Genomic DNA, 24,682 nt, shown 5'->3' with positions numbered 1-24,682 from the left:
CGATCCAATACTTTGACTTAAACACCACCCACTTGCCCGAACAACCATCCTTGCAGCTAAGCCAAATCCTTCCCACGAATTTGGTCAAATCCTGAAATTAACGAATCATGAGTATGCCGTAGTTTACACTTAGCGATCATGCATATGCTATGATGCTCCCCATGTTTCACCCCCCACACATAACTCAATCGTTAGAACAGAATATTAGAAGGATAGATCGCATCAACCGAATTCCCGAGCCCTTTTAAGACCGTTCGGCCTAAGGTCGGTACGGTTATGCCTCACCTTGGTCGTTCGACCATTCGCTTCCTCGGCCTCCGTCGGCCCAAGGCCGCCGGGAGTGCCCATGGTCTCTAACTCGGCCATCTTGTTCCGTTCTCTCGCACCCTTAGAAAGATCACGTTTCTTTTCTGAGTTTGGTGAGAGTTTCGGTGTATGGACTTGTGTTCTTTCCTTGGCCGAAGGGCGAGTTATTTATAAGGAAGGGGCGAGTAACCGTTCTTGCGAACGGGCGCCTCTAGGTCCTTCTGGATCCTTCAGTGCGCTTCCTTCCCAACCACACACGTGGCGCATCCTTATAGCCCGGTAACCGCCGGGTAACCGCTCAAGGTAACTGCCGGGGGAACCGTTCGGCAACCGTCCGGGTAACCGCCGAGTAACCGCCTCACTCCCCATCCAGCTAGGTCGAGCTAGTGGAGCTAGCTAGTAGTCTCCCGAGCTGGTCGAGCTTACCGGTGAGCTGGTCGAGCTTCCCTTTGAGTTGGCCGAGCTTCCCCAACCTTCTCTGAGTTTTGCTGAGCTGCCCTAGCTTCCTACTTAGCTTCCCGAGCTATTCACTCCATCTTCTTTCCCTCGGGCTCTTGGCCATTCGTGTTTTTCCCGATTGGCCGCCCTTCTTCAGGACTTGGGACGAGTTTTCTCACCCGACTCTCTACAAGTCTCGTCCCAGCCCTTCCCCTTGATCCTAGTTCGGATCGGGGATGTTACAAGACTCTCCTTGCATCTAAAACAGTTCAGAAATGTCATACAACAAGTCACACAACCAAAAGCAAAGTTGAAGCAAACTGGACTGAAAAACAGAAACAAACAGTCTCAAAGACGAATCCCTAAAATAAAGACCAACCGTTAACTATCAAATCCCTCCGTTGAAACACTATCCTTAGATGTCATGAAGCTTCCCCAAAATCTTGTATTGATCGGAAACCAGATGAGACCACGATCACAGTTACAATCCGCGCTAGTCCTAATTCGCGTCTGAGAAAACGTGTCTCACGAAACTGCAAATAACTCAACGAATTTAAATCCAAATCCACTTCTGTAAAAAGGAGAATGACGATAAAAGACTTGGGAATAACTCTACCAAATTTCGTTACCTTTAACAACGATTTGGTATGTCGAAACTGTTTCCTCCCAAACCCTAACGATTTTGGTCCTTCTCCTTCTCTCTCTTTTTCTCCTTTATAAAACGAAAAGTGGCTAACAAAATCCCTAATTTCGAGTTTCCTTCTTTTAAAGGCACACTCTAGGGTTTTCATTAACCCAACCGATTGAACCGGGCGATTTAAATACAAACCCTAACCGATTTTCCGGTTCACGGACGTTACACTTCTGGTGTGTAGACTTGTCTAGTAATAGGTGGAGATTCAAGGCATATTGGTGCAGTCTAAGTCCAGTGTCGATCACCACTAGGTGAGTGTGGGTCACACTAGTGTTTGGCATCGATCCTACTCTGTCAAACGTCAACACTAGCCTATCTGTGTGGTACTTGTGTCGATCGACACCCAGGTGGTGTCGGTCGACACTGTCGGGGCCGACTTTGGTCGTGATAGCGTTGTCACAACGTGACTTTTCTTGTAGAAGGTCGGTGTGGGTCGACTCTACCTATGCACTGTCAAAATCAACTCGATTCTCATTTCTATAAGCAGACTCCTGGAGTTTCCTGGCTTTTGCTTTCAGTTCAAAAAACGATTTTGAAAGTCTGAGTAATTCCTCTAGCATGGCTTCAGTTCTACTCTGAGCAACGGTTGGTGGGTGGGCTTGGATGTAAGAAGGGATATATGGAGAAGCAATGTGTGTAGATCCTTGTTCTGCTCTGCACTTGTCGGAAACCTCAGCCGCTTTTCTCCGATCACTTTCTATGTCCTAAGTTGAGAGACTTGTGATAGCGTTGTTTATAAGTACCAATGCTTCGCTTGGAGTCCTTTTCATGAAATTGCCATCACTTGCACCATCAAAACAAAACCGATACTGCTTATCGATTGCGCGGAAGAATATGTTGATGAGCTGGCTTTCCTGGAAACCATGTTGAGGGCAATCCCTCTGATATGATTTGAATCTGATCAAAGCTGCCTTCAAACCTTCTGTTGAATCTTGAGAAAACGAAGAGATCTTCTCCCTCAGTAATTCGTCCACTGAATAATCAAGGAAGTGGATCATGAATGCGTTCTTCGTGTCAGTTCAATTGGTTAGTGAACCTGGTTCTAGTTGTCGCAGCCATAATGTCCCTCTGCCCGCGAGAGAGTGTGGGAAGAGTTTGCAAAAATGATAATCAGCTGGTAGACCATCTGCTTTGATTGAGGACACTAAGTCTTCAAAGACTTCTAGATGATCTACTGGTGATTCATTAGAAGCACCTCGAAACTTTCCTCGTGAAACAAGATTATAGTAGGCAGGGTGAATGGCAAAGTCTTCTCTTATAAAAGGAGGTAGCTGGATCGTTGATCGATTGGAGTAGAAAAGATCAGCTCTGTTGAAGTCGCCTATGGTAGCTGGTCTATTCTGCAAATTGTGTCGATCGACACCCTAATGGTGTCGTTCGACACTGTCGTCGAAATTTGCCAGCAGTTTGTTACATTCCATCTTGTAGTTCCCTTGTCACAAGAAAAAGAAGAAAGAAAACGCGTGAGTAACAAAATAAAGAAAATAAACACTTAGGCTAAATTCTACACTTAGTCTAATGTTGAATCACAGAGAACTTTGGCAACGACGATATAAGTCAAATTAATCCTAAGACCACTCTCTCAAATAAAGAGGTCAGTTGCAGCACTTAGGGATCGAATTCACAAAGTTCTCAGATCACGCAGTAAACTAATGACTATCGAATTAAGCTAAGTAAAATAGTAATAAAAATAAAAAGAAACAAAAAGTAAGCAATAGCAGATTTTGAGGTTGTACGACAAGATCATAAAAGCGTTAGGCTTATGGTATTCTCATGAAACAAATGATTAGTAGATCGATTAATAGCTAGGTTTTTATCGCACCAATCTCGAACTCAAACTATGATATTAGAAAAACAAGTGGTGTTCCGCGAAACTCTCGGCCTAGAGCTAAAAATTACCGGAGAAGCCGAGAAATCCTATACTTAAGCATGCATTATTATCAAGTTTGATTAGTTCACCTACGTATCTAAACCAGAGCTCTTCTATGAGCCTACCTATTCTTTCTTAAATCCTTAAGTTCATCTATGATAGTTCTGATAACATGTACCTATGGTGGGTATACCTATTGTCTAATATCAAGTTCGAGTTAGTTACTCTAAAACTAGCATTAAGAACATTTAACATGAAGAATCCTACAGATAACCTTGCAAGGGAGAAATCTACTAAATCATCTAAATCCATAATGAGAAACCCTAACCCTAACAAGAAAACTACTCTAACATGATCAAAGAAACACAAATCATAGTCTAAATAAGATTTCAATAATGAAAAGAACAAGAGATAGAGTAAGAAAGATCTTCTCTAAAGGGAGTCTCCATAAGGTTTTGCTCCCAAGTACAAAAGAGAAAAGGAGATCAGCCTTTCCAAGCTTAGGTCTAAACAATGACCTTTAAAACTATATATATGACCTAAAAACGTGATGGACTTTCTTTAGAAATAAGGGAAAGTTCTGGGCCGAATTTGAAAATCTTCAAGACATCAATAAGTTGCGTCTTCGAATTGCCGTCAGGTATTGGTGTCGCTCGACACCAGGGGTGTTGTCGCTCGACACCTACGCGGTTTTTCGTCTTTGAATTTCTTGAGAAGCATAAATTCTCTATTTTCCTTCAGAATGCTCCATTATCTCCAAATGAATCCCAAACATGTAAAACCAGAAAAAGACTAGAAAGGACTCAAATATCAAATGTATGTGTGGAATTAGCGACAAGGGGATATCTATGGTACTTGATTTGCTGAAAGAAGCATTTACGCATGCCAAATTGCCAGGTTCATTTAAATACATGAAAACATTTATTCGCAAACTAGGATTGACTTATGAGTCAATTCATGCATGTCCAAAGAAACATGCAAAGTTTGTAAAGCCTCTCGTTGGAAAGAAACAACTTAAGTAAAGAGTACATGAACTTGATCAGAGAACATAACGAGTAAAGCTCCTGCAATTTTTGCGTTATTTTCCTCTAAAGCCCCGACCTCAACGTTTATTCATGTCATCAAAAATTGTATCCCATAGAAATGGCACATAACTTCTAGTAATAATGATGGGAATCTTCGACATCCAAGAGATGGAAGTGCTTGGAAGGCATTTGATCAAAACATATTCTGAATTTGCATATGACCCAAGAAATTTTAAACTAGGTTTAGCAACTGACGGTTTTAACCAATTTGGGACCATGAGTACTAATTATAGCATATGGCCAGTGATATTATTTCCTTATAATTTTCCACCATGGATGGCAATGCAGCAAACATAAATGATCATCTCTATGGTTATCCCTGGAAAGCATATGCCTAGTAAAGAAATTGATGTCTATTTGCAACTAATTATCAAAGATTTGAAGGAATTGTGGTCTAATGGAATTAAAACACTAGATGGTTACACAAATCAAACATTTGAAATGCGAGCAACCATTATGTGGACAGTTAGTGATTTTCCCAGTCTTGGAAGTTTGTCAGGCTGCAATACGTATTCGACCTTGGCTTGTCCAAGTTGTAATTTTGATGGCATCGGAGAACGTTTACGCCATGGGAAAAAAACAATTATGGGTCACAACCGTTTTCTTCCTCAAGATCATTGTTATCGTCAAGATAAAAGTAATTTTGGCAGAACAATAGAAACCACATTTCCACCGACCATATTTTCAGGTTCTACAGTTATCCATCAAGTAGAACAAGTTAATGTTACTCTACGTAAGAACCACGCTTAGTTGGAAGAAAAAGAGATCGAAGTGGTGCTTCAGTAAGTGTTACTACAAGTGGTACTCAGCAATGGAAGAAAAAAAATATTTGTTGAGTTGTCTTATTGAGAATTTATTATGTTGCAGCACAATTTGGATGTCATGCGTATAGAGAGGAATGGGTTTGACAATTTAGTTTACACATTTTTAGATGACAAAATAAAATAAAATCAAAAGATAATCTGAGTGCTAAAAAAGATCTATGTGAACTAGGTATACGTTCTGACTTGTGGCCTGATGATAATGAGAAGTATAAAGCTGCATGTTTTACTCTGAACAATGATGGGAAAGACATTTCCTTAAGTCTCTTAAAGAATGTAAAACTCCGTGATGGTTATGCTTCTTATTTCTCAAGTTGTGTTAATGTTAAAAGTTAAAAGTTTTCAGGCTTAAAAACCACGACTGTCACGTGATAATGAGAGATTTGTTTTCCGTCGCAGTTAAGAATGCATTGCCAACAGAAGTTGCATCAGCCATTGTCGAGCTTTGTCATTTTTCTAGGGATATCTCTGCAAAGGTTCTCGATAACGATGAGCTTGATCAATTACAAGATCGTATTGTTTAGACTTTATGTCGTATGAAGATGCTTTTTCCTCCATCATTTTTCACTGTGTTGGTACATTTAGTAGTACATCTCACAGTAGTGGCAAAACTCGGTGGGCCAGTTCCATTTCGTTGGATATATCCGATTGAGTTTTTTTTTTTTTTACATTCTTATGTTTATATATTTACACAACTAGAAACTTACTTAACTCACTTATCTACAAGACTTTGGGATACTTCAAATCATATGTTCGAAATCGCGCTAAGCCTAAAGGTTGTAAATGTGAGCAGTATAGGGTTTGCCCAATGGGTTTACCTCAAAAAAAAATTAACGAGACAACATCAATTCATCAAGGAATCATTTACAAAAAATTGATTTGAAGATATCAAAAGTACATATAGCTGATGTATTTGTTGACAGACCGACTAAACTACTCGTTGAACTACTTGCTGATCTACTCACTGAACTACTTGTTGAACTACTTGCTAATCTACTCGCTGAACTACCTTTTGATGTACCACACAGAATGAAGCTTCACAAGGAAATCTTCTTTATTCTACATTTGGATGAGTATCAAAGCTTTGTTTCACGGTCTCGAGAGTTTCTAGTTCACTTAGAGGCTTCACTATGTGCTTTAAGATACACCACACCACACTTGATCAGACGGATCAATTATGAGCTATACTTACCATATGTGGACCCGTTTATCATCATTGTGTCATGGCTCTTTCCCCTTTTGTTTAAGCGTCTGCTTAAGACATTCCAGAGCATAAGGAATCTCCCAAGGCGTCACAATTTCCTCCCCAAGTTGAGAAGATACAAGGCACACCTCACTTGCCTTATTTGGACAGATTCTACAATAATGTCCAAGACCATATTTCATTAAATATTGCGATTTGTTTCTTGATTTAAAGTAGTAGACTATTGTATTTAGTCTATATAAGCTAATTATTTCGTTCATTGTAAAGGATCCTTGATCATTTAAAAGGTGTAGAAACGTTTTCTAGTCAAAGTTGTGTCTTTCTCAGTTGGTTTGTAGTTCTTTGTGAGTGAATCACTAAGTACTTCAGTAATATGCGGATTAAGTTTGTTGAGGGATTCAACATCCTTCATTTGTTCATTGATCGAGTGAGTCGACTACCCCACTGATTGAGCAATTCAATCACCCATCTATCCATCAATTCCCCTTAAATCGAGCCCACGCGAGAGAAATGATCGCCATTGTGTCAGATCACCCACCTTCATCATCCCACCTTCCGAGTGGCAAGCTTGGAACTCTTGATCATAAAGTGTTCTAAAGTTGGATTTGCTCAAATTCTTGCATTGATCATCAAGTGATCTAAAGTTAGATTTGCTCCAATTCTTGCATCATCTTGGTATCATAAATTCAAAAGCTCATATCCCCAAGGTTGTATCTCTTCAACCAACTGTATATCTTTTACTATTTCCGTTTTGTTGTTTAATTTTTATAAATTTAAAAACGAAATAAAACTAGTTTCTTCCTTTGCTATTGTTTATTTGCTTCAGTATCTTTATTTTTTATATAAAAATAATCCTTTAGTTTATTATTTACTTTTGATTTATTAAAAACAGAACATAAACAACCATAAAAATCATATTTTGTTGAAGTTTGAAAAACTTTTATCTTCATAAAACTAGAAAAGAAAAATTAAAATTCGTTTTCTGTTTTGATACTTTAGATTTTCGAATTTTATTTTTGCATTGATTTTAGAAAATAAAAAGTTTCCATATTTTGTCCTCTTTACCTTATTTTGTTGATTTACGTTTGATACATCTTTGTCTTGTTTGTTGAAGGAATTCCACAAAAAAAGAGAGCAACAATGACATCATACGATATGGAGAAGGAAGAAACCAACCAAGAGATGTGTTTCAATGAGAGGTATGAAAAACTATGGCATGAAGAGTACTCTGAATCAGATTTTGAGGATGAACTTGGCTGTGAAATACAAGAACCTGAACCGCCTGACTCATACATAACCAATAAAGGCTATTGTAAACCATGGATTAAATTTAATGATGATTTTGCAGCCATGATTCGTAATCTCCATTGACTCGAGATATTTCTTTTTCAGGAAAAGAAAATTATGTTAAGCAAAGAGAAGTCATGGACTATAAAGGGGCAACAACGAAGGAATACCATTGCCAAAGTCCTCAAAGGCGTGAAGATAAGATTGACCGTCACACTTTCTTTTATTGACTGCCTACAGCATCACGTCAAGTAAAACCGAGACACAAGTTCTTTCACACAAATCCACGAGTAGTACATAAAATAACTCAAGAAGTGACTCAGAGAACATCAATGTGACGTAAACTGTAACACCCCGGTTTCAGGAATATGGTGGTGCATGCGGAGAAGTTTGAAGAATTGATTTGGCCACCTATGTGACCAAATTGCACTTATCTTTTCTATCAAACATCTTGAGAGAACTCCACAGTTAAGCGTACTTGGGATAGAGTAGTTTCAGGATGGGTGACCCTTCCGGGAAGTGATTATCGGAACAATGTGAATGAGGACAAAGCATGGGGAAAGATCATGTGGTGATTTGAAGGGTCGGTAACAAGTATTTAAAGCCTCTCGCACATGGCTCACCCACCGTCGGACAGAGGTGGGCCCATGGGCCCGAGAGAGGACGTGAGGCCCATTGGTAGGGGCGGTTGAGGCGTTACATAAACCATATGATTACATAGCTGAGAGAGACTCAAGAATCAGTAATCTAAGAGAAGACGAGCTGAAATATGGCACTCGACGAGACCCACTACTATCCAACCCCACCGGAACCTACCAAACAAAACTCAGGTTATTTCTAGAAAATGATTATGAGTATTTTGGACCTGAATCTTCTGAGTTTGCAAGACGTGAGAGAGATTATCTATAATGGGAACTCAACGTAGATAAGTACTTAAGTTTTTTATGAGGGAGAGATACGCACCACACAGTCTTCCCCAACCTAGTCAACACACTTACCATCCAAAGGAACCAAGCTGAGAGAACTCTACAAATCTACGTGTTAGTTCAAATCAAAATGCGAATCAAGATCCCGCTAAGAAGAATGAGATTGGTACATGTGCAAAAGAAAACCCGAGCCTCATACCGGTAATTGAATTATATACTCAACCGCATGCTGAACTAAAGAAAGGTCAGTCCTATGATTCTTTGAAATCACATGAACCAACATGTTATAGATGTCATAAGAAGGGACATTTTGATGCAACTTGCTCTAAAAGACAAGTAGTAGATGCCACATCACTAGAGCAGAAAGTGAATGCATCTAGCTCCAATGATTGTCTCGTAAATTCAAGTTTAGAAATTCTGAATTCTAGATTAATGCACATGTCTTTGCCAACGGTTACTAATACAGGTATATGTCATAACATGGATGACACATCTAAAGAAGTAGTATTCAATTAAAGATTTAGAAGGGTTAGGTGGAATTTAGGAAATTTTGGATTTGAAGAGATTTAAGTGAGTTTTTAGGATAATTTTGGTTGAATTATTATTTTTCGTTTCAAAAAGGTATAGATAATTTATAATTTGGTGAGATTTCAAAGAGATAATAATAGATGATTTGGTGAGACTTTTAGCACAAAAAAAATAGAAAAATTGGGATTTTCTAAAAATTTGCAGATGGTAGAATCAATCAGTGAATTACTCAAAGGCTAAAAAGTACTTGGAATCACTATCAACAAGTAACAAGTCCAACTAGCCATGAAAACATGCCTTGAATTTTGGTTTGTGGTAACTTCTTTAACATGTCGTTTGAATTTCAAAAACATTATTAATAATGGTGGAATTCATGATTAAGCTCAAAGCAAAAACTTATGCCTCTCCATCAACCTAATTTCAAAAATCTAGTGTTATAAACCTCGGATTTACTTACAATTTTTCAACAAATCAATCCATAAATTTTTATGGCTCTTTAGTATTAGTATCAGCAAGGAAAATTAAAGTGATACACATAAGCATAACGAGATTCACCACCATGCTTGACGACTAATAAACCCACTCAAAATTCCATCTTAATTAATCAATTTCACAAATAAAGCTCTATTATGTTATTAGCAAAGAAACAAACATGAGAACTGAAGATCAAAACCGACCTAGCAACAATTTGACTTTTAATCGTCAAATGGTTTTATTCATCTATTTGTAACCGTTTGTGCTCCTCGAGAATCCGATTGAGGTTGCTCGAGACTTCTGAGGATGGGAAGTGAGTCATCACCAGACTCTTTTGACTTTAGTCCTTGTACATAATTCGAGGTAAATGGGGACTTTGGTTTTAGGATCTCTTATGTTATTTTTTTCAAGGGATCAAGATCGAGGGAGATGAAGACGAGGATGAAGAGAGGAGATTGTTCAATAGTTTAATTTCGTTAACCACATGTTGTTAGTTCTTTTTTTTATAAATCAAATACCACCTCTAGAGGTGTGATTGTTTAGTTCTTATTGTTACACTAAAAAGGTATCCATAGGCTCACCAAATCAGTTTTCAATATTTTTTAAAACAAATTTTATTGTATGAAATAATAAAGAATTTGTTATGGTTTTTAGAAATTCATGATTGAATAACATGAGATTATAAATGATTTGGAATGATTTTACATAACATGAAATTTGAGAAGAGATTTTAAAATCCCAAATTGCATAACAGGTGATTTTAACAAAAAAAAAAAAAGGCAAAATTTTCCAAAATCATTGTTAAAATACATTCCCCTACAATTCTAGCAATAGCATATGATGAAGTAATTAGTAGAATGACTAGTCCAAAATATTTAGAGCATAGAGCAGATCGTATAATGCGTGTTTCAAATATTTTAGAAATTTGATATTCAGACTTCTGAATTATTAAGATTAGGAAACTAATCTAAAATTGGTAAAACGTGTACAAAAATGTAGAATACACATTCTTACTTTCATAGAACTCTTGAAAACGTGTTCTAACAAAAGTAGACGAAACTTTATCTATTAAAAGATAAACTTTTTCAATAAAACCAATAAAATTTCACTTCAAAACATGTCTATATTTGTATATTTACATGTTATTGTGGTTTTCTTTTTTTGAAAACAAATTAAAGTATGGACACTTTCACCAAAAAATAAAATATGGACAAAAAAGTGGTAGATATCATTTTTCCTAATTTTCCCTATTTAGCAATATAAACAAAGAGAATAGTACATTAATTTTTTATAATTTGTTATTGGAATATACTCATAGTATACCAATATGAATCAATTTACATATTAGTTGTTGAAATCTCATTAACTATCTTAGATTAAATTGGCTACTTTTCTGTTATTGATAGCGGTACAAATATCTCAAAATTATGTGGTCCGAATAGTACTCTCCAAATAGGGAAAGATTTAGGTTTGCTGTCTTTTTCTTTTTCTATTATGACGAAAATGCTCGTTCTTTATTCTTTTTTATTACTCTTAGATATTTTATTATCTATGACATTTGATGTAATTTTTAACAACTAAAGGGTCTTTTATATTTAAATTTTGCATTGCAACCTAATATGAAAACTTATAAATTAGAAGTTAAAAAAGAAACATAAATTAATTAGATGATAAATTATTTAAAAGTATATTAATACAAAATATTTAAAATATTATAGAGAACTAAAATTAAAGATAATATTTATTTTGGATTTTGTTGCTTTGTGGATATATCATGGAAAAGAAAAGATAAGTTTTGTGGATTAGGGTGGTTTTCCATCTCATCAAATGGAGAGTCGGCAAACATAGGAGTTGCCAATCTGCGTAGAAGTCTATCTCCACTTCATAGATGTCGAAGCTATACTTTGGGCGATGAAATATATGATTGATGCCGACAATCAAGAATTAACATCTTTTAAATACTGTTCTAACCTAGTGAAGATGGTCTCTTCTTCAAACGAATGGACAGCGTTTTCAACATATTTTGAGGATTTACAGAGCGACAAGAATAATTCACAACTTTCTCTTTATACTTAATATCTCGTAGTGCAAATATAAAAGCGGACAATCCCGCACGAAAGATTTGTACTCAACTGCGTCGTATTACTTATGTAAACAATATTCTTTAGGATAGGCTCTTCTAAGCTCTAAAAAAATATGATAAAAAAAACTTAAATTAGGGACAAAAAAAACGACATGTACGAGCGAATAAAAAAAATAGTTTTATTGAAAAATGGAAGAACTGGATAAAACAAAACATAAAAAGGTCATATCATCTTAGAGAATTCTCACGATTACTATTAATTTTTACTCTTAACATGACCATGAACATAAATTAGATACACTGAAAGAACTTAAGAGGACTATAACTTCGATCCTTAATCCCATTGAGTTCCTAAAGTCACCTCAACTTCGTTAGATTCATCCATTAAAACCAGGGTTTGGTTGCGACCAATTGATCATGTTTGAGTCCATTACTTCCATGTTTGATTTGTCGAATTCATGACGGTTCTGCAATACTTCACAAGTTGCCATCCTTAGCTTTTGGACTTTTCCATTCCCATTTTCGTTCGAAATTAATGCAGCTTTTAGCCTTTCACTTTCTCCGTGCAAATGTTCAGTCAAGACTGCAACAATAAAGGAAATGAAAACAAATATTCAACAGTTAAAAAGCAAGAGATTTTTTTAAAAGGTGTTGTGGTTAAGATTCACGTAAAAAGTTTCATTCAAAATGCGTTATTTTGTTTATACGTCGCAATAAAAAAAATACATCATCCTACACATTAAGTTTCAGGTAAAGCGGAAAAACCGTATTTTACGGTTATGGATCTACTAAAACTTATTCAAAAAACTTTCCTTTTTATGCAATATATTTAGCTCCTTTTTTACTGATGGAAATTATTGCACATAAAGAAGATCTTATCGTCGTAAATACTATCATGGTCAACCCAAAATAAGGGGGAGGTCAAGAAAGTTCATGCAATTACCAGCGTAAAACTTAAACCATAAAATCAAACTAAAAGACTTGCTAAAGTATCGATAGATAAAGATGATGTACCATCCCGAAGTTGTGCCTGTATCTCCATCGATTCAATTCGAATCATGATTTCCTTCTTCTCATTCATCATCATTGTTTTATCATTCTGCATGTACATTAAAACCATAAAACTTAAGTAACCTTCTTATAAATACCGTTTAGACATGACAAGCTAATGGTGGCTAATGTGATATGTTTCACCTCCAAAAGCTTGATCTTTTCAAATATTGAAGCATTTTCGTTCTCAACAAAGTTTATTCTGTGTTCCAAGTTAATCATATACTGTAACTTCTTCTGCTTTAAATGTGCTGCGGACTCTCGATTCTTCAAGATTCTGAAAGAGCATACATATGGATAAATTGGAATAATAAAAAAGGAATACCAAAAAAAAAATTTAATAAAAAAGAAATACCAACCATGATAATAATAAAAGAATAAAAAAGGAATACCAAAAAAAAAAAAAAGCACAAATAATAATTTTGTCACACATGTTCACTTACCTTCTGACTTCCTTAGGATCCAATGCAACCTCTTTAAGTTTGTTACTCTTTGCTATCTTATTCAATTCATCATCAGTATAATCATTGGCATCAAACTCTAGCCTGGAAGCATTCTGGTCTCCATCAACCAATCTTGAAGATGGAGTGTTACCCGGAGAAGGAGTTAGCTTCAGTAAGTCACTCAAACAACTATCCATTGAAACACTCCTGTAGTGTCTCTTTAGGGGTCCAATATCTTTGGGTGCTATTTTCTTCACACCCAAAGGAGGCAATAAAGAGTTTTTCTTAAACCTCATGGAAGAGTCTCTACTCTCCATAGAAGTTGACGGATTCATCAATGGTAATGAATTGCGACGGGATGACGACGGAGAAGGGCTCAATGGGGGCAAGGAGGAGAAGGCAAGTGAAGGCTGAGTTATCGACCATGGTCGGGACGGAGTGGTATTGTCGGATCCATTCATTGTTAAAGATTGAAGAAGACCAACAATGGAGTATAAATCTGCATCATATAAAACAAGTCATGTTTCTATGTATAACTCATTTTTCTTACATGCAGAAAAAATAGAAAAATGGGAAAAATAACAATTAAAATGATCAAAGATATCTTGTCTTGAATTGTGACAACAACGAGGTTGTCATCAGTTTATAGAGAAAGGAGAACAAAAACAAATTGAAACGTTGAGTAAGCAATAAAGAGTTGAAAAAACCTCTCAGAAACAGAAATATGATTTATGTTGTTTGGATGGATATGTATAGTTTGCATGAATCTCTTTTTATATTGTTTAAGAACAACAAATGAGTCCCATGTTTTTACCCTCATTTATTAGAATTTTATGATTTTCCTTATTAAATCCATAAGTTTGAATCTTATTTTTGTCAACAAAATAACATACAAATTTTGAAGTCAACACATTTGATGGAACTCTGTGCGTTTTAGGTAATATATATAATGAAAAATTATCTATCTAAGGTGATTAAGTTTGTTATTGACTCAATCTTAATTTAAATTTAATTAATGGAATGTTAATTACTTTGGCTAGTGAATGATGTTGGAGTGTTGTCTACTTTTGCTAGTGAGTAGTTAATTTGATATGTTGTTTATTTTGCTACTTAGCTATTTTGGTAAAAAAAAAAAAAATATTTCTTACAGTTATTTTGGAATGTTGTTTATTTTTGCTATTGAGATATTTTGGCAAGTGTGAAACCCTTAGTCTATTGGTTGACCAATGCTTCATTGATGTTTCTACATCAAGATATCTACAGTACGTATCCAAGATATTGCGAATTATTAGCAGATTTTCAGATTAAAGGAGGTAAGTGTGCAAGAGATCTCCAACGATGTATAATTATAGACGATCGCCAGGATTCTATACAGAGAGGATCATTGAAGGTGACCATCAAGAGCATGAAGAAGGAGAAGGAGGTGTCGTCTCTCGTGGATCTAATAATGGAGAGCATGAAGAAGAAGAATGAGGTGTCATCTCTCGTGGATCTAATAATGGTTGAAAAGAATTGTCCGTGGAAGAATTGGATATATAATAGTTTTCATAATTTACAATAATTAATCTATTGCTAATAAAAAAGCTCATTGAGGCTTTTCCACGTGTCTACATCAACACTTCTAAAACACTCTCTCCATACGCCACATCATCTTGAGATTTTATTAAATAAAAATTTCAATTATTATGTTTTGGCAAAAAAAAAAAACATATCCCACAAATTTAAAAACTTCATACATTCAATGTACCTTATCACTCCATATTGATTTAAACCTTCTTTTTTGTGCACCAAATTCATAGATTCATATTAGAAAGATACAGGAAGATTAAGCTTCAACGGACAAACCCAAAAATCAAGTTTGAAGATTAAAGCGTTTTACCCAAAATAACTAAAACATAGAGACACAAGCTGAAAGAAGCTTGATAGGGGACCATGAGAAGTGCTGAAACCAACAATCACAAGCATGCATATGAGGGAAATCGCAAACAACACAAAAACCTCGACTGGTAAGGAGATAGTCACAGTACAACGAGAAGTACAATGTGACGTTGAGACAAAATTCAAACTATCAAACGTGCTTCTAGATTGAAAACAACCTAAATTTGCGTTAGATGTAGGCATAGGGACTCTAGAGAAGTATTCGGTGAGCAAACTTCGCTGAAGATTGACGGGATCCAAACCAACACATGTCGTTCTATATCGGAAGCAAAATGGGTTTGCCGGAGAAGTATCCGGTATAAGCAGATGGAACCCGGAGAAGTATCCGATGAACCATTGAATGCCAAAACAGGCGGAAGACAACATGTAACTAAGGGAGAGACAAAGGTTTCCCGAAATAGTTGTGGACGCAAATGATGAGCGTTGCACAACATTAGGGCATACCAAAAGAAAGCTGCCCAAAAACCTTAACGGGCCTCTACACCACCCAAAAGATACCAAGATGGGCAAAGCCCAAACTAAAGTCTTCTTCCAAAGTTGTAAAATGAGGATCTGACCTAATCCAAACGAGGTCGAGAACATGCGACGGCGGCGGGTGACAGAGGCGACAAAATCATCGACCACGGAGATCAATAAATGGCAGAGATCATCGGAAAGATAGGTCGACGAAACAACAACAACCGGTAAAGATGAAACGCATGGCTAGGGAAAAAACGGAAAAATGAGCCGGTAACGAAGTAGTTGCTGGTTCTTCCAGAAGGAGGCGGAGCACGTCGGCCTGGTGAGCCAATGAACTTCAGAGAAAAGATTCTAACAGATCTGCAATCGAGAAGACGCAACTGCGAGATTGAAGATGGAAGGAGACGGAGATGATGGACTCAAGGCTTGAAAAGATTGAGACGAGACTTGTTTTAATTCTTTGGGAGAAGAGCGGAGCAACAAAGAGAAGACATCGTCCGATGCCGGCGAGCAACAGCTACACCAGCGCCGGAAGATAGTGAATTATATAAAAACTGTATGAGAAATGATGCAAATTTTAATGAAAGAAGACTTGTTTTAATTCTCCTTTGTATTAGTTTTTTTTTGTCATGTCATTTTTTATTCATAAACTATACAGTCAACAAAAATGTAAAACGTCAAATTATATAGTCTAAGTTATTTAGTAACATATATATTATTCAGATTCTCCCAATGTTTTAGAAATACAAGTTTTACAATTTGTGGTACAAAGTTATAATGCTTCTTCAACTTTCTTATATTTTTCAAAATTTATTTTACCGTTTCATACAAACTTTAGAACTATTCAAGTTAGTATAAATCAAACACGGATTGTAAAAAAAAATGTGAATTGTAAATATATAAAAACAATGGTCAATTATGTGCTAATGTAGAGTATTTCTTTATATTAATTAAAAATATATCCAAAATTTAAATAAATAAAGATATAAAAAATATTTAAACATTTACGGGCGTAACCAGGTTTCCTTTAGTAAATTTAGGAGTAAAAAGATGTATTTTGGCTAGTTATTATTTATGGGAATAACGTGTTATTTAAAGGATTGACAATCATTTTTTGTGAGAGGTATCGTATAACACTGTTACACTAGATGCATCTCAAACAATGGTCCCGTGCTTTTTTTTTCAATAACAAAATTTCAAAACTTATCTCAGAAATCATAATTCGAAATTATAGAATCCACATATCTCAGTTTAGTCGGTTTATTATTTACAAAACAATTTTTAACCACCTAAAAATGATATTAAAACAAATTGTGATTTTTAATTGTATATTACTATTTGATTGACTTGTCAAGCCTCACCAAAACATTTAATTTTACAATCATGCCATTAAAATTAAATTATTTTTTTCTCCCTCTCCATCTCCACACGCTACATCTTTCTTTCTTACATGCACATCTCTTTTTTCTGTATTTTTATTTTCTTTTTTGATCAACTTAAATCTAATAATTCAAATATTTGTCAATATAAATTTTTTTCTAAACAATTTTAGATCCATAACATTAATATTTTTTCTCTATAATATGACATGTATTATGTATAATTGATTTCAAATATTTTATATATACATAGTTATACATACAACTTATTCAGTGTACTGATGTATGAAAGTGTATTTATTTTTATTTGTATAGCATATTAATTTTACAAGTGTATAAGAATATACATTTATATATATTTGTACACAATTAAACTGTACACATACAAAAATTTATATGTCTATACACTTGTACAATTAATATGATGTACGAATAAAATTGGATATATTTTTATGTAAATGTAAATTTAATAAACTATGCATATAAATATGTATATATAAAATATTTGAAACTAAATATACATAATGCATGTCAAATTAGAGAGAAACAAATATAGATTTTTGTGGATCTGAAATTGTTTAGAAAACAAATTTTTAAAATGGGTATTTTAATTCTGGAGATATAATAAATTAGAAGTGTGTAAAAAAAAAATGGTTATTGTCGACAATATTCAATTTCTGCTTTGGAAACTATATTTCATATAGAGTCTTCCAATATACTATACACGGATACACCCTCCTCAAACAGTCGAAAGCCCTTTTAAGTAATTTTACAATTCCACTACAAAACCAATCTCACAAAAATTGTATTACACAAACATTCAAAAGTCCCTATTTTGCTAATTATAAATAGTAAACTAACTACTTTTATAATTATGTTTCAAAAAAATTAAAATTTTTCCAACTCACTTAGTTTTTAACAATTATTAAGTGAAGAATCCTTAATCCACATAAGATGGTTATTGTATATTGTCAATATGTAACCACACTAAATTTACTCAAATTTGTTGCCACTCGTAACTACGGTTGGGGTCAGATTTCACCCAAAAGACCGAGCCAAACAGATAAAGACCATAAACGTCTCGGGAGCTAAGCTTACCACTTCAAGGGCAGAGACCTATTCACGAGACGTTATCTACTCGGGTATCTATTACCCAGCTCGGATCATTCAAGGAAACACACCCCGAGCAGGGGAAGGAAACACCTCGGGACCCCGGAATAGAACCACCATGCGGCTCGGTTGTTGTTCCAGTAAACATACCCGAGCCAAGCTTTGACGCCTCGTGGATCGTTTAGGCCCGGCTCGGGAGATATTAGGTCTTGTAGAATGTGTGCCGAGCCGAAGCCTAGCATCTCATAGTTAGAATGTGAGCTTATGGCCAGCTCCTTCCCACTTGTCCGAGACTCCACCTTCTTTTCTCGGACCAAGTCCTAGCCAACGATCCTATTGAGGATCGCGGGCGTTACAAGTCTCCCCCCCTTGAATTGGATTCGTCCCCAAATCCGCATCAAGTTGATCTTTACCCATCTCCTTGAACCACTCCGGAAAATTGGCCTTCATTTTCTTCTCGGTTTCCCAAGTGTATTCTTCACGGCCTCCACAATTCCACAAGACTTTTAACAAATCCATTGATTTTCCCCGAGTCCCTTTCTTCATTCGATCCATGATCCGTACCGGCCATGCTTCCACCGTCATGTTCTCCTTTAACCCGGGAGGTACATCTTCCACGCTTTCTTCTTGATCACTTAAACACTTCCGTAGTTGTGATACATGGAAGACGTTGTGAAACGCGTTTAGTTTTGGAGGAAGGTCAAGTTTGTATGCCACCGCCCCTACTCGTTCGATCACCTTGTACGGGCCAACATACCTTGGGCTTAACTTTTTCCTTGAGGTGAATCGCCCTGCCCCTTTGTAGGTCATCGCCTTTAAGTACACCAAGTCTCCTACTTGGAATTCCAAACCCTTTCGACGCTTGTTGGCGTAGCTTTTCTGACGATGTTGGGCTTCCTTTAACTTGATTTTTAAGAACTTCATTCTCTTCGTGATTTCATCCACGATCGTAGGTCCGAACAACCGACGTTCGCCCACTGGCGTCCAACACAACTGTGTTCTACAAGCTCGGCCATACAACGCCTCATAGGGAGACATACCAATACTAGCTTGAAAATTGTTATTGTATGCAAACTCTACTAACCTTAGATATTTCTCCCAGTTTCCTCCCCAATCCAAGACGCATGCCCTCAACATGTCCTTGAGGGTTTGAATCGTTCGTTCGGACTGTCCATACGTCTGTGGGTGATAGGCAGTACTTAGGTTCACTCGAGTCCCTAAGGCCTTTTGAAAAGCCTTCCAAAAATTTGACGTGAACCTTGTGTCTCAGTCCGACACTATACTAACCGGAATCCCATGTAATCGCACAATCTCGTCTATGTACTTCTCGGCAATGATTTCGGCTCCATCCTTATCCGAGATTGCCATGAAATGCGCGGACTTAGTCAGTTGGTCCACTACAACCCATACCGTGTTGTGTTTGGACTTGATCCCCGTCGACAGTCCCGTGACAAAGTCCATCGTTTTATGGTCCCACTTCCATTCCTGTATCGGTAGGTTTTGTAACAACCCACTTGGTACTTGATGCTCCGCCTTGACTAGTTGACAAGTCGGGCACTTGGCCACCTCTTTCTTCATTCCTACCCAATGGTAGTACCTTTTGAGGTCGCGGTACATCTTGTTCGACCCCCGATGGATTGAGAATTTCGATTGATGCGCCTCTTTCAGGATTTTCTCCTTTAATGCCCTATCATTCGGCACACATACTCGATCGTTCACCAGATTGTACCATTGTTAGAGGTTTGGTACTCGGTCTTATTGTTTAGTGCCCATCCTTTTATCTCCTCGTCCCTTTCCTAAGCCAGCCGGATCCTACTAAGCAGATCGGCCTGATCGGCGGCTCCCAACCCTAAGGGTTCAACTTCCTTAGACAAGGCATTCAAATGCAATATCCCCATCATGTTAACCAAGTTCATTTGGTTCCTTTCCGCTTCCACTTCCGAGCGCCTCCTACTAAGGGCATCGGCGACTTGGTTGGCCTTGTCCGGATGGTATGCTATGTCCAACTCGTAATCCGCCACAAGTTTCATCCACCTTCTTTGCCTTAGATTCAACTCCGGCTGGGTGAATATGTACTTTACGCTTTTGTGGTCAGTATAGATTTGAACCTTAGCACCATACAAATATGATCGCCAAATCTTCAACGCAAATACTAACGCGGCCATTTCCAAATCATGCGTAGGGTAGTTCTTCTCGTATTTCCGCAATTGCCTCGATGCGTATGCGATAACACTCCCCTTTTGCATCAATACGCATCCTAGTCCCATTATGGACGCGTCCGTGTACACCGTATATGGCTCACCTTCCTCTGGTAAGACCAACACTGGTGCATTAGTCAACATGGCCTTTAACTCCAAGAAACTTTTCTCGCACTCCTCCGACCAGTTGACTGCGGTGTCTTTTCCGGTCAGTCCAGTCATGGGTTGGGCCATGCTCGCGAAACTCATTACGAACCTTCGGTAATACCCCGCTAGTCCATGAAAACTCCTAATCTCGGTGGCATTCCTTGGTCGTGGCCACTCCTGGATCGACCGAATTTTCTCCGGATCAACTGATACTCCTTGGTCTGAGATAATATGGCCAAGAAAACCAACGCTCCTTTGCCAAAACAAGCATTTACATAACTTTGCAAATAGCTCATGTTCTCTTAGCCGTTCCAGCACCGCCCTTAGATGTTTTTGGTGAGCTTCCCAAGATTTTGAGTAAACAAGGATATCATCAATGAAGATGATAACAAACTCGTCTAGGAAATCCCGGAACACACTGTTCATCATTTTCATGAAGGCTGCTGGCGCATTGGTCAATCCGAATGGCATGACCACAAACTCATAATGGTCGTACCTCGTCCGGAAAGTTGTTTTCCTTACATTCTTTGGCTCAATGGGAATTTGGTGATATCCCGAGGCCAAGTCGATTTTTGAAAACCACTGTGCGCCTCCAAGTTGATCCATCAACTCATCTATCCGGGGTAAATGATATTTGTTTTCACCGTAACTTTATTCAATCCCCAATAGTCGATGTATAGCCTAAAGCTACCATCTTTCTTTTTCACAAACAAAACCGACGCACCCCATGGTGAGCTACTCAGCCTGATGAATCCTTTCTCCAACAACTCCGCCAACTGTTTCTTTAGCTCCGCCATTTCCGCCGGTGCCATCCGGTACGGAGCTTTAGATATGGGGGTTGTCCCGGGTTCAAGTTCTATCGTGAACAGGTCTGACCGGTCCGGTGGTACACCACTAACGGCAGCAAACACGTCCGAGAACTCGTTGACGATCGGAATGTCTTTCAACTCCGCACTCGCCCCCACTTCCTTGGTTGTGATCGTGGCTAAATATGCCTCACATCCTTTCCTGAGCATCCTTTAAGCCTGGATTGCCGAGATTACTAAGCTTCCCGAGGTTGTTCTTATTCTTTGGAATTTTAACATACCCTCGTCCCTCTCGAATTGTATCCGTCCTCAGTGACAATCTATGTGAGCCTTGTACTTCCCCAACCAGTCCATCCCTAAGATAATATCGTGTTTCTTTAGTGGAATAATGATTAGGTCCGCGGGCATATTGACACCATTCACTACAACCGAGATGCCCCGAACAAGTCCGGTCGGATACATTGCCTGTCTGCCGGCCGGTCGTATTATTCCATAATCGGTGTTTGGTTCTTTCCTGAACCCACCTGATTCAACCGATTCTATACTAACAAAACAATGGGTAGCCCCATAATCAAATAGAGTGTGCGTTTCTACGTCACCTACTCTCAAGGTCCCTACACATTCCCTTAGAATGTTGAGTACCTCCCTTTCCCCTTATGCATGATGCAATGCAAATGCAGTTAGAGAAATAATGAATAGGGAGTTGCGATCACGTATCAGTAATCGCCCTGAAGTTCTCGGCATCGTTAGCTTCCTCGGACAGCTCATAAACTCGCGGTGCCACGGCCTGCCGCTTAGGGGGAGGTGGCAACCCATTACCCCCGCGATTGTCCCTTTGTCCGGCCTGCTTCTTCGCAGTAAGCTTATGGCACTCCCGCTTTAGATGTCCAACCTTCCCGCAATAGAAACAAGTCCTTGTCTCTTCACCGAGAACCTTGGACTGTCCTAGTTCCATTCTCGGGCAGCTTTGGATCGCATGGTCCTTGCTTCCACACCGGCCACATACACCTATGGCCTTCCAGCAAGTTCCGCTGTGGCTCTTACCACATGTCACACATTCCCTGGTCTTAGCATCGGACTTGGTGTTATCCACCTTGTCAAATTTCCTTTTCTTATCCGCGGGTTTGGTGTGCTGATTGTTCCGGATCAGAGCTTTCTCCCGATTCAAGTACCTTTCTTACTCGATCCCTTCCTCAATCATTGTTGCCCTTTCAACCGATTCGGAAACCAAGTTGAATGTCCGGACCAAACAATGGTTGCGGATCTCTATTCTTAGTCCGCGGATAAATCGGCGCACCAAGGCTTGTTCCTCCTCAAGTTTGCGTCCCACATAACGCCTAAGGCGGTTAAACTCCTCATCATATTCACGTACCGTGCGGTTCCCTTGAACTAGGTCGAGGTACGCACATTCAAGCCTATCCCAAGCCTCCGGTGGAAAGTACTTCTTGTTAAACTCGTCTTCGAAATCCGCAAAGGACCGGACCTCGTCCCCTCTGCATTTTTTGACGCTTAACCACCAATTATGGGCGTCTCCTTCAAGGAAGTGGACTGCAATGTCCCTTTGGTAATCCTCAGGGCAGCGAGTAGACTTGAATTTCCTCTTGAGTCTACTCCTCCACTCATCGGCCACAATCGTATTCGTATTCCCCATGAAATGTCTCGTGCCTAGCCTTGAGACATGTTCGAGAAGGCTCAGATAGTCTCCCCTTTTTCGCTCATGATTCACATCCACAACTTCTGAGTCATCATCCTGTTGGTTATCCACCCTTTAAACCACCAGATCCGCTACAACGGCCTTGGTTAATGTGGCTAGTTGCGCCATCATTCCTTTCATCAAATCCCACTGTTCTTGGGTCGTTGAAGTATTGTTCCGGTTATCCGTGTTATCCCTTGCATCGCTACTTTCCGGTGCTTCCTCATTTATAGACTTCTTCCCGGCCTCATGTCCGGCCGAGTCTGTCTCATCAAGCATTGTCCCGACTCTGGTTTTCTTGTTGATCATTGTTTCCTCCTCAACCAAAGTCTCCTTAACAATGCCCTTGTCCTTCTTGCTCTTTCCCGTTTTGCTGCTCTTACTCATCTGCGAAACCTTCAAAGTTAATCCACATAACTCATAGTAAAATCGCAAAAGAGTAAAGAACAACTACCGCGAGATTCTCAAGTCAACGAGTGGTGATACCCCTTAACCCAACACCTAGTCCTAGAACCAAGCATGCTCTGATACCAACTTGAAAGGCCCCGATCTAGACTGCCTAAGTCCGGACGAGATCTCCCGCCCCAAGCCACTAAGTGACTCGGCCTTAACCGTTTATGAGGTTCATTCCTAGTGTAATCCGTTTTATATGATTCTATGATTCAATATATGAGACGAATAGAGTAAACAACTTATGAGTTTGCATATAAGCTATTACAAGTCATATAATCGATCCCTAGACTATCCGAACTATCACCACCCATCATCACGACCTTGAGTCTCTCGCGCCTAAGCCAAGTCCTTCCCACGATCACCATTCGTTCCTGAAAGTCATAGAGCCATAAGTAATCTCATTTACTTAGTCATATGCAAGTCCATGCAATGCTCTATAGGCCATACATTACTCGGATCCGTAGAGAGGATTCGGAGAGGGGAAGATCGCACATCAGTCCAACCGATTTCCAGTAGGTCAATTAAGACCCGCCGAATCAACACATCCGTTCCTTGCATCTTTCCGAAGAGTTGTATATCTTCGCCCGTAACTGCTCGCCCTTATCCACCCTTTGGGCAAGTAACCGTTCGACCATAACTGCCCAAGTAACCGTCTGGATAACCGCCCAGCTGGTCGAACAGTCGACCAGCTACCTCGAGCTCAACCGTCACTCTTCCAACTGCCTCGAGCTTAACCGTCACTCGTCTGGCTGCCCGAGCTGGACTGTCACTCGGCCCAAGTAACCGTCACTCATTCCAGCTGAGCTTGAGCTTCAGACGAACTGACCCGCATGATTTCCCCTTTGTCTGAGCTTATGGCCAGCTCCTTCCCACTTGTCCGAGTCTCCACCTTCTTTTCTTGGACCAAGTCCTAGCCAACGATCCTATTGAGGATCGTGGGCGTTACATAGTTGCCCAAAGCAAAGACTTGCACATTTTATAAAAAGGATCCAAAGACAATTTCCGAAAAACCCGGAAATGATAATGAAGAATCTTCGAGGATATTGTCAAATCTGGATGTTTTCCTGAAGCTCGCAAAAAATAAGGAAAATCTCCTTCCTGCGAAGACCCTCAGTAGCCAACTTAAAGATAAGTAGAAATCTTCTGAGAATATAGGATGAGGCGGTCATTAGGCCTATATATGACACATAAAAAGGCTCTCAACATAGGCTATAAAAACACTCCGAATTTGAAGGCTAAAAACACTTATTCTTTACTTTTCTATAACACTTGTACGATCAAATCATCGTT

At 38.5% G+C, this 24,682-nt stretch overlaps 3 protein-coding genes and 3 pseudogenes across 6 annotated transcripts; 3 read left to right on the top strand and 3 right to left on the bottom strand.

The window, feature by feature from the left end:
* Positions 1 to 2,098: 2,098 nt before the first annotated feature.
* AT2G12960 lies at positions 2,099 to 2,889 on the bottom strand (annotated as a pseudogene; the record flags this gene model as incomplete). The annotated part of the gene is made up of 1 exon: positions 2,099 to 2,889.
* A 1,225-nt stretch (positions 2,890 to 4,114) lies between these two features.
* Positions 4,115 to 6,010, top strand: AT2G12950 (annotated as a pseudogene; the record flags this gene model as incomplete). Its single annotated transcript has 1 exon — positions 4,115 to 6,010.
* Positions 6,011 to 7,558: 1,548 nt separating this feature from the next.
* Positions 7,559 to 8,280, top strand: AT2G12945 (uncharacterized protein; the record flags this gene model as incomplete). The annotated part of the gene is made up of 3 exons (NM_147308.1): positions 7,559 to 7,775; positions 7,856 to 7,915; positions 8,204 to 8,280. The coding sequence occupies 3 exons, from the start codon at positions 7,559 to 7,561 to the stop codon at positions 8,278 to 8,280; spliced, it is 354 nt and encodes a 117-aa protein (NP_671843.1).
* Positions 8,281 to 12,092: 3,812 nt separating this feature from the next.
* UNE4 (Basic-leucine zipper (bZIP) transcription factor family protein) lies at positions 12,093 to 13,708 on the bottom strand. Its single transcript, NM_126904.6, has 4 exons — positions 13,210 to 13,708; positions 12,911 to 13,043; positions 12,731 to 12,815; positions 12,093 to 12,299 (listed from the first exon to the last, which is right to left on the bottom strand). Exons 1-4 carry the CDS (start codon positions 13,668 to 13,670, stop codon positions 12,094 to 12,096), a joined length of 885 nt encoding a protein of 294 aa, NP_178948.5. The 5' UTR covers positions 13,671 to 13,708; the 3' UTR covers position 12,093.
* A 1,433-nt stretch (positions 13,709 to 15,141) lies between these two features.
* Positions 15,142 to 16,145, top strand: AT2G12935 (uncharacterized protein; the record flags this gene model as incomplete). Its single annotated transcript, NM_147307.1, has 4 exons — positions 15,142 to 15,215; positions 15,327 to 15,534; positions 15,905 to 15,928; positions 16,008 to 16,145. 4 exons carry the CDS (start codon positions 15,142 to 15,144, stop codon positions 16,143 to 16,145), a joined length of 444 nt encoding a protein of 147 aa, NP_671842.1.
* A 2,286-nt stretch (positions 16,146 to 18,431) lies between these two features.
* AT2G12930 lies at positions 18,432 to 24,561 on the bottom strand (annotated as a pseudogene; the record flags this gene model as incomplete). Its single annotated transcript has 1 exon — positions 18,432 to 24,561.
* Positions 24,562 to 24,682: the final 121 nt, after the last annotated feature.

Source organism: Arabidopsis thaliana, chromosome 2 (genome assembly GCF_000001735.4).
Source record: "Arabidopsis thaliana chromosome 2, partial sequence".
In the NCBI taxonomy this organism is placed as follows: Eukaryota; Viridiplantae; Streptophyta; class Magnoliopsida; order Brassicales; family Brassicaceae; genus Arabidopsis; species Arabidopsis thaliana.
Note: the sequence above shows the minus strand (reverse complement) of the source record. Positions and strands in the feature narration are given on the sequence as shown.